This window comes from Pelophylax lessonae (genome assembly GCF_965119305.1).
Source record: "Pelophylax lessonae genome assembly, chromosome: 8".
Taxonomy (NCBI): domain Eukaryota; kingdom Metazoa; phylum Chordata; class Amphibia; order Anura; family Ranidae; genus Pelophylax; species Pelophylax lessonae.
The window spans coordinates 242,844,856-242,861,286 of record NC_138775.1 but is presented as its reverse complement, the minus strand read 5'-3'; the positions used below and the strand labels follow the sequence as shown (position 1 = coordinate 242,861,286).

Here is a 16,431-nt window from a genome sequence, read left to right as displayed (position 1 = left end):
ACAGGCAGTGAGACATTTCCCGATCCGCAGAGCCCAGGAAATGTCTCACTGCCGGTGATTAGCCGCGCACAGTGTCGACTTCCTGGTGGGATCGGGCAGGTGGGATCCCGAACACGCCTGAGCCCATCTCTAGTGTTTGGTACAAATGAGGAAGGTGCATGGTGGCATGGACTGATGTACCTGTATCAGTGGATTCACAGTTTAGCACTTTATGGAGCACGGTTTAATGTGAGCACATTTCATAAAATGTTATTAGATGAGGTCATGCTTGACTATTTAGAATCTCTTTTCTTTTTTTGAGTGACACTGAGTAGAAGATGATTCTGGGACTAAGGACGTGGATTTTAAGTGGAGTGATATGCATTTTAAAGTGGATGTTTGGAAAGGAGTTAAACAGGAGGGGTGAGAAGTCACGTATCACTGGTGATAGCCATGTATGTTTTGTTATGCACACGTAAGCTCAATATAGTAGCTTTATTATAAGGTTTCAATAAATTACTACACTATATGAGTTTTTTTTTTGGGGGGGCATACAATCATGAGATAAAGATTCTTGTGGAAGATGTGGAAATATTGAAGCGAGAGGATTATTGGAAGCAAAAAGACGACACAAGAGACAGCTGTGTTGTAAAGCTTCATTAGACCCAGTTTGACATATGTGGGTCAGAAAATGTGGTAACAGTCTGGGGAAGTGATGTGGTAGGAAGATACTCGCCTTTGATAACCAATTCATTCCTGAAGTGCTGGACATTTGGTTTTCTTTATTACCACTGCTGCCATTTTATAATTCCAGGTCTGCGGAATAACGTAGCCCCCTACAGTTTGCTGTGGTTCCAACTACTAATCGCTATAAACAGCAAGAAACAGTGGGCAGCTGGAGAACTACAGTGAGTGGCAAGGAACACACACTATCCAACATACCAGTGTATTGGATAACATTAGCAGCGATATCTCAGGGAGGATACAGAAATGTGATTCATAACTTGTTTGGCAGGTTATTAGGATTAAGATTGGCCAACTTTTTACCCTTTTAACCAAGGTGACAGAGTTGATTAAAAGTAAAACAGATTTTGTTTCTGTAACAAATTACATGAAATATTATCTAAAGGCCCGTACACACGATCGAAAATCAGACGAAAAATACCGCTTTCGAAGTAATCGTACGATAATCAGTTAATTAAGACAGAGCTTTTACAATAGTTCATCCGATAAGACAAGCACAACAATTTTAATCGTGCGATACCAGATCTTACGATTTTCAATTAATCAATACAGTTGTCGTTCGAAAATACAATACAAATATACTACAACACATGACATCACTTGCGATTCTTCATTCTGTCGTCTGAAAATTGTCGTTACTTTAGTAAACTCTTCATGTTCAATATGCGACTAGCATGCAAAAAAACCCCCAAAAAACAGACAGACAATCTGTTGTCCAATTTTTGGATCGTGTGTACGGGGCTTTACAATCAAGGCTATGGGGCAGAACCGGGACTCATAATTGGAACATCTAATGACCGGAGTATGCAAAAGATATTTAAAGCCACACTGGGATTCAACTTGCCAGTAAAAATTTCAAAATTGAAATAAGTGTTGCTGGAAGCTAGTCATTAAAATACACAGGGGAAACAACCTGCCTACTAGGTTGATTTATGCCTCGCTAAGTCTTCATGGATTCCAGTATCCTTATTTTCTGATGGTCCTGAAGAAACTTAAAAAATGCAGCTCAGCAGTGTTAATTTTGACATCAGTTTTTGTCATAAGTCTTTTTACTAACATGACATTTTAGTTTCAGTTGTATTTTAGTCATCTGAATTGTTTTAGTTTTATTTTAGTAGACTAAAATCTCCAGTACATTTTATTTGACTAAAATCTCCAGTACCATAAACAAACAATATTGCCTTTTAACAAAGAAAAGTGCAACTTTAAAAAAAATAAACTGTAAATACTATTGGCTGTTATGCTATTGCACATATTACTGGAATATAAAAACTTTAACAGTTCTCTGTTAATAAAGAAAACGAGTATCAAGTAACATCTTTAGAACTAAAACCAAGTTTCATAAACAAACATTAAGGGCCGGTTCACACTCTTGCGAGTGCGGCGATCGCATGTAATTCGGAGCGCACTGCTCCTTCATTACATGCGATCGGATGTGCGGATGCGAATTCAGCCATACACTTTGTATGGCTGAAATTCGCACTGCACCCGCACAAAAGACGCACAGGACCCTTTTTTCCAGCCGCATCAGGATCGGATCGCACAGTGGTTCACACTTGTGCGATCCGATCCTGTGCGAACTGTCAGATCGCACTGCGATATGCGATCAAACTGGGGGTGTCGTTAACATTTAATTGACACTCCCTGTGTATCGCATATGGCAGTGTGAACTGCCAGATGTGCGTTTGCGATGCGGGAACAGGCTGCAAATTCGCAGCCTTCCCGCATCGCACAAGTGTGAACCGGGACTAATATTGCTTAGTTAGGCTCCATGTACACGGGACGTTGTAAATGGCCGTTTAGGAGCAGTTGGGCGTTTTTTTCAGAAGCCCCTGAACCCACCTCCACGTTATCTTATCTGTCCATGTACACAGGGTCGTTTACAGTCATTTGCAGGCAGTTGAGTTCAGGGACATTTTTTGGAACGCAATTATTTGCGTTCGAACGTGTGTTTCCCGGCGTTTCAAACGCAAAAACGGGACCGAACACGATGAAGTACGTTCAGCCACGTTATACGTCTTCTTCCATTCAAAATCAATGGTTCCCTATGGGAGCCTATTGATTTGAATGGAAGGCACACCGCAAGTCGGATCAGGATGATCCGACTTGCGCTGTGAGAATCTTGAGGGGGAACTCCACGCCAAAAATGGGAAAAAAACTGCGTGGGGGTTCACCCAGGTTCCAAACCAGGCCCTTCGGGTCTGGTATGGAATTTGAGAGTATACCCACGCTGAAAAAATGGCGTGGGGTCCCCCCAAAATCCATACCAGACCCTTATCCGAGCATGCAGCTCGATAGGGCAGGAGGGGGGAGGGGACGAGGGAGCGGGCCCCACCCCCCGGACCATACCAGGCCACATGCCCTCAACATGGGGGGGGGGGGGTGTTGGTGCTTTGGGGCAGGGGGAGCACTGCACCCCCACCCCAAAGCACCTTGCCCCCATGTTGATGAGGACAAGGGCTTCATCCCCACAACCCTGGCCGGTGGTTGTGGGGGTCTGCGGGCAGGGGGCTTCTCGGTATCTGGAAGCCCCCTTTAACTAGGGGGCCCCCCAGATCCCAGACCCCCTCCCTATGTGAATGGGGTACACTGTACACCTACCCATTCACCCCATAAAAGGCAGTGCATGTGAATAACGACAGGAGACGTTTTGGAAAGTTTATTAAAAATCTTCATCCGGTCTTCTCCCTCTCCACTCTTCTGCTGTCCGCTCTTCTGCTCTTTTGCCCTCGGCTCTTCTTCCTCCAGTCCTCCTCAGACGATGTCTCCGGTGATTATGCCGGTCTCTGCAGCTTGTTTTATATATATATATATATATATATATATATATATATATATATATATATATATATATATATATATATATATATATATATCCATTGTGGGCGTGGCCGCCAGGTGACGTCATCAGGAGACCCCGCCCCCTCATGTCACAGAGGGAACCATTGATTTTGAATGGAGGCAGAAAAAACGCTGCTAAAAGCAACGTGGCCAAACGGGAAATAACGCCAATGGAAACAGCTACTGAAAGCACGTTAACAGCTGCCTTTTCCCGGTGTCAGAACTAGCTTTGCAGCACGTTTTTTTCTAACGTCTCGTGTACATGGAGCCTTATAGTTTTAGTCATAGTCTTTTGACTAAAATGCCATTTTAGTTTAAGTTGTATTTTAGTTACCTGATTTGAAACTGAATTTTATTTACTTTTCATCGCTGAAAACATGCAGCTGATAAAAACTGACAATAATATTTTCGTCCACAAAATGAATACTGCAGGTCAGGTATTTTCAAGCTCCCAGCAAAGGGACCTGCCATTGTCAAAGGGAAAGAGTACAGCACAGAATAATGCAACATGAGGTCGATTATGAACCCAGAAGAAATGTTCAAAGCTAACTGCTGTTATAAATTATATACAACTCAGACCATATATTGGAAGGTCCTTCTGGCTTAGCTGTTTGTGAGGTTTTCCCTAAACAGCATTATAAGGTCTCTTATTTTATTTGTCACTTTGCCCAATTTACACATTGGAAATAAAAGCTTAAAGCCCCGTACACACGTACCGATGGTCGGCTTACAAATGTTCCTCTTTTCTCCCCGGGATGTCGGTGTCTGCTGAAAAGTGCAAAGACAGCACAAGGACAGCACAAGAATTTTGTCCGCCGACTGCAGAAGTGATGTCATGTAATGGTTAACTTTCCCTGTGTTTTCTATTTTCTGAGCATGCCCAGTCTTGCAAATCTGCGGTCTGTCGGCCGAATTGTGTACTGACAGGCGAACAATCGTCCGTTCTGGTGTCGGCATACAAATATTTTCATGTTTGCACGAAAGACTTTTGTCCGCGGATTGTGCGCAGACATCTGTCGGAGGCACCATACTAACACGCGTACAATCGGCAGATCCTTCGTCCACCGACGTTTGTATGCCGACGATCGGTACGTGTGTACGGGCCTTAAAGGATGGTGTAGGACAGCACAAGCCAACTGTGTGCTAAACTTTCTAAGGCTGGTCAGAGACAGGAATCGTGTAAAAGAAAGGTGGAGAGACATCTGTATGTCCTCAAATAGTGAAATAGTATTTGGCACATATCATGCAACTTGCTGCACACACTGCCCATCCTCCCTACCATTTACCAGTGATAAGAGGGAATATTGGCTCTATTATGCAAGAATATTGCAGTATTAATGAAAAACTCGCCAAGGTTTTGCTAGTAAAATGTCGTTGGACTGGGCCAACTAATCAAGCATTGGACTGCACCTGCTTATGCCCATGCAACAATGACAGCTGCAATCTGATTGGTTACCACAGGAAACAGACATTTTTCTTCCTCTAACCTTTAGAAATCATCAGCGGTCAGAAGGAAGAATTGTGTATTACAGCATACTGTGCCGAATCCTCTGAGAAATGTCATCCAGAGTGAACAGCTGTGGGCAGGATGAGAGGGTCTGCTCTTGGTGAAAGCACACCGCAGGTATCTGTCTAACCGGTAAATGCCCATTACCATTGTATCCAAGTTCTGCTACTTAATAAACTCCTTGGGTAAAAACATGACAAAGCAATTACGCGGCCACCGTTGGTCTCTCATAGAAATCCTTGTAAAGCAAGGCCCTTTCTCCTAATGAAACTACACTGCAATTTTCCTTATTGTAAGAGAAAAGAGACCTGACGAATCAAACAGGGAGCACGACAAAGAAACAGCGGGTTTCCTTCTGAATTGAGCCACTACAGATGGTTCTGGAACTGCCAGGAGTTATGGATAAAAGACTTGGGGGACTTCTGTGGTGATGGTTAATGTTCATAGTAGTATAGGGGCTGTTTACTGAACAAAGTATGGAGTTCAGTTCAGAAGAAAGGGCCCCTGAGTTTCATTTGAGGAATGTTTTCCTTCCTTTTCAAATTTCTACCCAATGTTAAGAAGCAAAGCACTGCTCAGCTTTTCTTTACTGCTATACAGGACAATATGGTCGACCAAAAACTAGGGAAGAGATACAATACAAGAGTAGTACAAAGATTATGATAGATCAATCAGGGTGTGTGTGATATATGAAGCCAATTTAGTCAAATTTTGCTAAATATAAAGGGCCAGTCCACTCCAAAGTGATGTTTTTGGTACAGGTGAAGCATGGCGGGCTGTTTGGCCTTGGATTCTTGGCTCCAAAAGTGATAACTACCAGGGAGTCTTATTTCAGACGGCTGCAATCAATAATAGATTAATTCCGGATGCTTTAGGTTACTTTGCACAAGGACCTTAAAGCATAATTCTAGGCAAACTGCCAAATTCACAGTTTAAGCACTTAAGGACCTCCCGCCGCAGTTTTACTGCGACAGGCAGACCCTCCTGCGAGAACCGACGTAGCACTATGTCGGTCACAAGCCTGCTGCTAGGAGGCGAGCGAGTGCCGCCAGCCGCGCGCTCCCGCCCCCACTCCGCAGCAGGGACTCCAAAGCACGGGGCCGGTGGCTGTGATTAGCGCAGGCCACCTGCGATCGCTCCCCGCTAAGAGAGAAGAACAAGCAGCTGTTGTAAACACAGCTGAACATTCTCTCTGGAATGCTCACAGAGGGCCTGTGATCCTTCTATATAGGATCACAGGTCTCTATGATCATTTCAAAAGCCCATCCCCCACACAGTTAGAAACACCCCCCAGGCTTACATTTAACCCCTTGATCACCCCTTCCCTGCCAGTGTCATTATTACAGTAACAGTGCATATTTTTAGCACCGATTACTGTAGTAATGTCACTGGTCCCCCCAAAAGTGTCAAAAATGTCAATTAGGCGTCCGATCTGTCCGCCGCAATGTCACATTCCCGCTAAAAATCGCAGATCGCTGCCCTTCCTAGTAAAGAAATAAATAAATAAAAATTACATAAATCTTTCCCCTAGTTTGTAGACACGATACCTTTTGTGCGAACCAATCAAAATACGCTTATAGCGATTTTTTTACAAAAATATGTAGCAGAAAACAAATTGGCCTAAAATGATGAAAACATTTTTGATTTGTTAATTTTTTTTTTTGGGGGGGGGGGGGGGATGTTATATAGCAGAATGTGAAATATATATATATTTCTTTTTTTTTTCAGAATTGTCGCTTTTTTTTATTTATAGCGCAAAAAATGAAATCGCAGAGGTGATCAAATACCACCAAAAGAAGGCTCTATTTGTAGGAAAAAAATGACATCAATTTTATTTGGGTACAGCGTCGCACGACCATGCAATTTTCCGTTAAATTAACGCAGTGCCAAATCGCAAAAAAATGGCCTGGTCATTAAGGGGGCAAATCCTTCCGGTCCAGAACTGGTTAAATAATACATGTATAATGACAATGGAGTCAATGAAGCTTGGATGCCTAGAAAAATTTGGCAGTGCCAGTTAAAGCATATTTGTCACATACATGTAAAAAAATAGATTTTTGCACTTCCCATGAAATTAATTTCTCTGAGTTCATTAATGGACACAGTGCTCCATAGATCATAACTACTGGGTTTTATTGCCTCCTCCAGGAGTAGGACTAGGCAGAAAAAAAACACCTGGCTACACCCATGGGCTGTCCCCAGCTGGTATATAACCCCCCCCCCCTCCTCTAGGCAATTAGTTTTGGGTCAGCTACAAGTATTGCGACTATCAATTACAAGCGCTTTTTCATCACCATTTCTGTAAGTGTTCTTACCTTTTCACAGTAAATGTTTTTATACTGGTACACACTATGTGAGCTTTTATTTCCATTGAGCACCTGTGGTGGACATCCTGGCTGTGGTCACCTGAGGTTACTTATCGATTATATCATACAGATGACGTGCTGTGTCTGAAGTTGATTTTTCGTGTACTGAAGGAATTTTGACATCAGCAATACAGTGACAACCACCATTCTTTTTCATGTGAGACAGACCTAAAGAGTATATACTCTAATGGTTCCAATCCATCTGGTAAGCCCTCCTACCTACTTTGTTCACCGGTGGCGGTTACTCACTTGGCATCACTGTTGTTCTATTTATGAGGAGATCCAATTGTACGTTGCACTTTTGGTGGATACCACACAAACAACATTTTATATATGAACTTGATGGACTATGAACTTCCAATTTTTATTTATTTATAGCAGCATATATGCACTTTTATGATTACTTACATGTGTCATATCACTGATGCACTTTATTATATGTATGCAATAATTTATGCTTGATTTTGCATATAGACGTTTATGAGTTCACACTACTTGTGTCAAATTTTTCACATATTTATATCATCTATCACTATTTCACTAATACTAGCGCTGCAATATTTCCTATTTTCTAATAAACGATGGTACATTAAATTAGCTACAGGTGACACTTTAAAAGCCTTTACAGGCTACCAGTTTAGAGTTGCACAGGAGATCTGCTGCTAGAATTATCGCTTTCACTCTGGCATTCGGGGCGACACCTCACATGTGTGGTGTTTTAACTGTGTGTTTATGCATTCAGGACCTACATATGCATTTGCACGTGAGCATGGGGGAGACGGGAGAAGTTTTTTTTTTTTGTTTTTTTTTACACTGTTCCTTTAATGTATTTTTTTATAAATGATATTGCTATCACAAGGGATGAACAACACTTTATGGAGAGATCTGGGGTCCCCAAAGTAGCTGATCAAACCAAGATCATTTTGATCTGCTTTACTAGTCAGTAATGGCCGGTAAACACAAGGCTGAAACTGAGTGACAAATTCCTCGTCACTTCCAGTTTCATACACCATAGAGACAATTGGGGGAACTCAAGTTCCATATTTGTCTCTATGGTCAGCCGGCAAGACCGCTGGTAGTGGCCCTGCATGTAATGTGTCTATTAAATATTACAAATATTAGCATGTTACTTTAAAATATTTTCTTTCTTAACTCACCGAGCTCTGTTAGCCTCTCTAGTCATGTCCCAGGCCCATGTGATGAAGTTCTGACTCAGATATGAGACAATGGATTCCGCACAAAGCATCTGGGAGCAGAAGACATTGGCGAGGACACTCTCGTCATGGTGGAGGTAGATGGCAAGAAGTTTTCTCTGAGGGGAAAAAGGAAGAACAACATTACGATAGGACTCTGGAATGCATATATGATGCAGGCCACCAAGGAGCAGCACACAGACATTTAAAAAAAATATATATATATATTTTAGTTTTAGTTGAAAGTCTTTGTCAACTTTGGTACTTTCACATAAAAGGGTTAAGTGAAATGCTTTGGTTTCCATGTTGGGATAATCCAGTAGTGTGTCCTAAGGAAGGCTATAAAGAATAACACAGTCCCAAATGTGGCCACCACACTCTAGGTGTGAGGTAAATGCCCATGTGCACAACCACAAAGAAATCCATACGAATCCAAACCAGGCTTGGAGGCACTCCCGGGTCTTGCAGCAGAGATAAATCAAAGCAACAGCATTTTATTGTCAATGTTTTGTTGGAGCCAAGTCCAGTCTTCAGAAAGATGGATACTGTTGATTTGTTTAGCTCCTCTACAAGAATAACCAATTCATACATATAGTAACAGATATTGTAGTATGTTAACAAAATAGCAGTGACTAAAAATCCCTCAAGATTGTCAGTAGAGATCTTGAAAGTCTCTATAACCAGTTAACAATTGCAGTCAAAGAGGGGGATTCTCTCTCCTGCGAAGATTTTAAAATATTTAACAATATATTGTAAGCCTGTCCTGTGGTGGCTGAATTAAGACCAGCCTTTCAAAGTCCATCTATTACAAAAATATTAGTTTTGGGTGGACAGATCCTTGAAGAATTTATCCTTCAGAAAAGGAAATAATTAAACCCCCTCAAGCAGAGAAAAAAACACAGCTCTCATCATCAAACTGCGGCTATAATGTACAATAAGCAGTATATACAGTATGTATTAAGTGAAAACCCAACAGATCTTCCATTTTGCATCTTTATGTTATACATAAACTGACATTCTGCATTTTAACACTACTAAGAGAGAGTACATTTTTTTTATGGAAGTCTATTAATAGAGTTCTATATTTGCACGTTTTTATCACTTTACCAAGCGTTAAAAAAAAAATAAGACAAAAACTAAAGCCCAAAGAAGGACCTTGTACACAGACTACCTAACCTTGGCATTTGAGGATCTCAGCAGCCTCACGCTGTATTAAGATGTGGTAGTGTGCAACAACATTAAATGCCTCCCTTCCAGAACACAGGTATCCGTTTGAGGACATCATCCATGTATTGTTAATACAGCTTTATAAATCCTGTACAAGAATAAGAATAGTCTTCATCAAGCCCAACAAGGTACAGGCACTGTTGCTACACACTGGGAACGATCACAGTATAATACTGCATGGTTATTTTTTTGGAATCATTTTTAATTGAATTATTGGCAAAAAAAAAGAAGCGCAAATGTGTTTTGGGGGTTCAGACACTCCCTTTTTATCAGGGCCTATATCCTATATCTTGTGTGATCTAAAAAAAACTGGACTAGGATCTTGGTAACAGTTAATGTAATAAATGGGTTTACCACAACATTAAATATTTTCTATATCTGTACTGTAGGCTTTAAAAAAAATTGGATATTTTCTATCAGAAGTATGCACAGAGCAGATTAGGAGGAAAAAAGATGTGAAGGATAGAGAAATGCAGTTTTACTTGGTATAGAACATAAAGATCACACAGCCTGTAAAGGTAAAGCGTAATCAATTACAGCTGGGCCTGCTCCCTCTATATGCTCTGTATTTGTGCCCTAGTATCATGCCCTAACACATGCTCTCTGGATGCTTAACACTGCCTCCTGGCTCCTAGTTTTGACTGATTGGTTCCCAAGTAATGCATGAATTTGTGCTACAGCTTCCCATTAATTAAAACTCCCATGTATGGGGACCATAACACAGGAAAAAGATCAAGCGAGGTCTCCATCATCCGTTCTGCATTTCAAAGTGCAACTTCCATGCAATATCCTAAGTTACTGTGCTAGAATCTGGCCCATTCTAAGGAGAGAGGGGTAAGGGGCTGTTTACACAGTGATTAAGCCCTTAGAATAAGCTCCCGACTCCTGCGGTGAGAGCCCAACAATTATTCATCTGGACCAATTCACAAAGCTGGGGAATATTAAACCCCCATGCTGAGAGGACAGGCGAATGCAGGCTGGTGAAGAGGGCACAAACTCCTGGAAAACCTCTTGTACGGCCTTCATTATTTTCCCCTGCATGGAAATCTTAGGAAAGTGTTTAGTTAGAGAAAAACCCACATTGACCTTGCTCTAAACCTTTTAATCTGTCCTTTGTAACGGTCCCGCTTTGTGTTTAGGGGCTGGCATTTGTAACACCCCTCCCCACACCCTTTTCTTCTTAGGATCAAGAAAAAAGTAAAATAAATACAAAATAAAAGCCTAAAGAGAACCTGCAGAGAATACACTCATGTGTCACAATACGAGGTGTAGAAAAAATATGACGTATTAGGACAAAGACCCTGGTATAAAGGAAAGGCTGAACATTGTAAAACACAGAACTGTTGACATGAGTAAAATAAAAAAATAAAAAAAACACACAACTTTTATAAGATAAGCGAATGTGTAGCCTGAGACCGATCCCCTTCATTATATCATGGTGGCTGACAGCACAGCTATATATTACAAACTAGGCATTAGGGTATGTGACCTCCGCTTTAAAAAAAAAAAAAAAATTGATTAACCAATTTGAACTTTGATTTGATATATACAGGTTTGGGGAAATGAATGACCACTATGAGACCATAAACCAGCAGTTTCTGATAATAGTATTGTTTGTATTACTTTAAAACAAACCCAAACTGAAGGACCTCAAACAGTAGGTTCAACTTTATTTTTAACCATACATTTTTATTGGAAATTAACACAAGATACAGGTAAACAACAGTGTATCAAACATTAGAAGTATTCTGGTACAGAGGCTGGTACAGCAATAAAACATAGAAAAAGTGCAATTATAATTATTGAATGGCCGTGGATGCCAATTGCAGTGGAACCTAAGGAGTAAATCAGAACCGAGTCAATATACAAGTAGCCTCAAAAACTACAATCATTATGACAAGCGGTGTAGGTCTGGGATTCTAAGTCATTAGAGAGAAATGCCTGTCACCCCAATGGGTACAAACTGTGAGCAGGCACTCCTGACATCGCCCTATCGGGGAGGTGGGGATGCCACTTCCCACCTCCTTCTCCCAAACCAGGTAGTCGCAGCCTGTGGTGGTCTCACCAGTACAGAAAGGCTAGCGAGGTGGAGCTATGCCAATATTAGATCGGTGTAACTATGGCATGGGTGAAACCAAAGAAGAAGGTTTTTTTTATCAAAGGATAGGGAGGGGGGTAGGTGAGGGGGACTTCAGGGGCACCATCAGAGATTAGAGAATATTAAGGTTTGGTAGTTGCCGCTAGTAGTCCTTGTGTTTTCAATTCAGAATAATTACTCGGCTAACTGACTAACCAACGTTAGAGGAAATTGCTAACCATAAATGCCATTTTTTATGAAACATGGGAGCTTTGCGTTCGTTATACGCTAGGATTCTTTCCATTTCATATTGGAAGTCGACCCTGTGCTTGATCTCCCCTAAAGTGGGGGTTGATGTGGATCGCCATTGCTTGGTCACTGCTATTCTAGTGGCGAAAAGAATGTGAGCAATTACTGTTCTAGAGTTGGGGGGGGGAGGGGGGGGAATCATCTATACCAATACTCAAGAGAGCTAGAGCAGAGTTCATTACATATTTTTTCCCTATTATTTTGGAGATCAGGGAGGAGATTTCCTTCCATAGAGGTTGAATAAGAAGGGCAACTCCAAAATATGTGTTAGGTTTCCAGTCTCCTGACAGTCTCTCCAACATTGTGAGGATATGTTTTCATCTATCGTGTGTAGTCTATGAGGCGTCATGTAATATCTATGTAGCAACTTTTGCACATTGTCCCAATGATCAACACATGCAGAGAGTTGGCAATTGGCCTTAAACGCTGCTATCCATTGTGTTATGGGAAAGGAATTCAGCTTCCCACTTAAGCATATTTGGGGTTTTAGGAAATCCAGTGGGTTGGTTACATACAGAGTAGAAGAGAGAGATACCTTTACAGTTAGAATCGGACCTGTGTATTAAGTATTTCCATAATTTTTCGGGGATATGTAGTATAGAAGCCTTGTTCGTGTTTTTTAAGAATTTATTTGGTAGAGGGTGCTAAGGTTAGAGATTGCTTCAGGTAAATAATTTAACCCCCGTTTCTTCCAGTGAGAGGTGGACATTCCTGGAATCAGGAGTTTGTAACTGGCAGTTGGAATCCGAAGTTGAAAACAGATTTCGTCCCCAAATTCCTGTTTGAGTAATGTTGTCCAAGCAGTTAGTGTGGCTGTGATGGTCGGGTATTGTGAGACTTTTACTCTACAGTCAATGCACTTTGCTAGAGCTAGGGCAGGGAGATCATGGGATTCCATGACGTGTCTTTCGATTTGATTCCAGAAATTGTTTTCCTGGGCTGAGAACCAGTACTTAGATTGACTAAGAATGGACGCAAAATAATATGCCCGAGCATTGGGAAGGCCAACGCTCCCATTCTATTTGGAGTTATATAGTTTGGTCAGTGAGATTCTAGGTTTTTTACCGTCCCAGATGAATTGGCGTAATTTGGAGGGGTTCAACTTTTTTTATAGCTCAGAAGTGTCAGATGACTTGCAACCTCTAATCTGCCTACTCGATGTTCAGGCTTACCATATGCATTTTAGCAAATCCAGTCTGCCTTTTTTGCCTTTTCTATTAACAGTGTCGTTCTTCTGGGTCTTCTTCCTTTGAGTCCACTGGTCGTTCAGAAAGTGATGAATGGTGTGATCAGACACTGCTGTACCCTGCCCTTAGGGTTCAGCATATATCTGTTTGGAAGGTTTTCTTCGCTCTTTGTCTACCATATTTATTATCCTTCTGTTCAATCTAGGGTCAATATTCCTCTTGCATCCACATCCAGAGAGGCTGCTACACTCCCATAGACCTTGTTCAGTGTGTTTTTTTCGGTCCATGTTCAGTATAGTATGAACAATGACACCAAACCAAGGAGTTACTAATAGTTTTCATTTAAACAAGTTGACTGACTAGTTACAAGATTGAAGATGTAAGTCATACTAATTACAGTAAACAGTCTGAAGTAGCACTCTGATTCATTTATTTAAATTCTTTTCTAGGGGTACCAATAAATCTGTCCAAGCCCTTTTAGAATATTGTTGCACAATAAGCAACTACTTATCGCTTTCAAAATTTTCTTTGCTTTGCTCTATGACATACCAAGGCATGCAGGTATACATGGGACATTTTCTTTAAATTCCACTGCTTTTCAGGATAAATGAAGCACAGTTTTAATGCGTTAAATGAGACCTACATCTCATTTGCTATACTTCTCCTGTGGATCACAGGAGTGCAGTTTGTTCTGCACTTCTGTGACCTGTTTTCAGCAGACATCGGGTTGAAGCAGGGGCAGAGCAGACAATGGTAACTGACAGTCACCAGCTGTCTGCTCACGGAGCACTGATCGCTTGGTTCCCAGTCTTAGAGCTGGCAGGGGACTGATGCTGCATCCACCTAGCTAAGTTTGTGTTTGAAAAAAAGCCATACTTCTCTTTTAAAAGGGTACCTACAAATGCATCCATGACTATGTCCTTTGAAATGTAGATTCATATATGGCACAATTCACACTGTGACTGGATTTTTGACTTAACATAAAATCCTTTTCTCTGAAGTTCATTGACAGGCGCAGCTTCATAATCTTCTTACCCATTGAGGTATGCTGCCCCCTACAGGAGTAGGACACTAGGCAGAAAAACACATTACCACGCCTATGGGGCAGTCCCTGAAGGCATACACCCACTCACTCTGCTATAGGATTCAGTTTTGTTGCAAGCAGTGTCAGAAGTAAAAAAAACGGCAACCCACTCAAAAGAAGAGGGGCGGGTGCTGCGTCTGTCAATAACCTTCAGAGAAAATTTTACGGTAAGTCAAAAATCAAGTTTTTCGTTCATTGACAGACGCAGCTCCATAATCTTCTTAACCATTGGGACGTCCCAAAGCAGTATTTGCATGAAGGGTGGGAAAACAACGCAGAGAAAGAACGTAATTCCCCAAAGGCTAAACTTAGCCAACCAGGTAACATGGAACTCAACCAGGAACAACTGGAGCTCACCTAGAAACAGCATGCATCCTTGAAGGCATTCAATGGAAATCAGAAACCACCTTAGGAAGAAATAACTGATTAGGTCGAAGTACCACTTAATCTCTGTGGACCAACAAAGAAGGAGAACAGCTACCAAGTTAAGAACCCACTGAAGAAACGGGGATCGTATCGGAGGAGCCACATGACAATCTCTCTGGATTAAAGTGTGAATCAAAGAATGCGTAGCTAAAGGGCGTCGAAAAAAGTCAGTCAAAGCTGACACCTGGCCTTTAAAAGCCAACGACAATCGGGTGGGCGCCACTTCGGACAGACTACCTCTTCACTCAGGGTGGGGGTACTGACGGCCAAGGGGCACGCTGCGACTAATGCCAAACCAGGTTGTGTGCGTCCCGGAAACCCAGGCTGGCTGTTAATTGCAGTCCTCTCAGTTACATAACTAGCTAAAAAATTTAAATTTTAACAAAGGTTTCCTTTAAAATAAAAAAACAAACTAAGACCGAAGTCCTAGCCGGGAACTAGGTCCTACCTAAACAAGGCAGAAACAAACTGAATCCTATAGCACAGTCAGTGGGTGTATGCCTTCAGGGACTGCCTCATAGGCGTGGTAAAGGTTTTTCCTACCTAGAATCCTACTCCTGTAGGGGGCAGCATAACCTAATGGTTAGGACGATTATGGAATTGCGTCTGTCAATGAACGATAGAGAAATAATATTTTTGATTTTCTTCCGTTGGCTTGCACAAGCTGGTAAAGTACACATTGCGCTCATTACAAAAGGCTTAGATTTGACTTTCCAAATACTGCATCTTTGGGAAGATTCTGTAGACAGTATGGTAACTTGATGAGATGACCCACACGGAAATGAGGAAAATAATCAACCATTTCCATTTTAAAAACTAGTACTTCATTAACTCATAGTCAGTGCACAACATTAAAGTATGCATTCCCTGAAGTTTAAGGCAGAACTGGGTTTTTGCTGTTTGCCTTCCTGCTGATAAGATTTTCTCTTCCTCCTGTCCTGTTGATCACCTGCAACCCAGACAGGAAATTAGGGGATCTGTCTCTAGTAGGAACAGGTATTTAACTGCCCCTTGTCCCCTTCAATGGGCAAAGTGACAGGATCTTCCCTTAGGTTAGGAGCTAAGTTTAGGCTGAGGTTAAATGATTAGATACTAGCTTTTAATGAGAAATTAACGGAATGCTAAACGCAGTAGTTACAAAACAGAAGTAAAAATTTACTTGTGTACAAAGTTTTGGTGTCAGGCTCAAAACAAGGTCACTGGTTTAAAAATTAGATTTATGCAGAATTGAATGCATTGGTTCAGAAATTATTATACTTTTTTTTTTTAATCACATTATGTGTTCATATCATTCAACCATGGAAAACATATTTGGTACAGTTAACTGGCTTTCCTACTTAACTTATGAAATGACTATGTGACTTTTGACTGAGTTGTAATAGGTTTTTTCCAACCAGACTGGAGAACGGAGCTTTCCATGGCCAAATACAATGCATATACGGATACCCCCCTAAAGACCACCATGAATAGTTGTCCTCAACTATATGTTTA

At 41.4% G+C, this 16,431-nt stretch overlaps 1 protein-coding gene across 2 annotated transcripts in view; it reads right to left on the bottom strand.

Annotated features, from left to right (window-relative positions):
• Nucleotides 1-16,431, bottom strand: part of FAF1 (Fas associated factor 1) — a 515,086-nt gene that overhangs the window by 154,445 nt on the left and 344,210 nt on the right. For both annotated transcript variants that reach the window (XM_082265737.1, XM_082265738.1), the window contains exon 13: nt 8,595-8,749. In XM_082265737.1, coding sequence (XP_082121863.1) covers nt 8,595-8,749 — 155 coding nt within the window. The remainder of the gene's footprint in view (nt 1-8,594; nt 8,750-16,431) is intronic.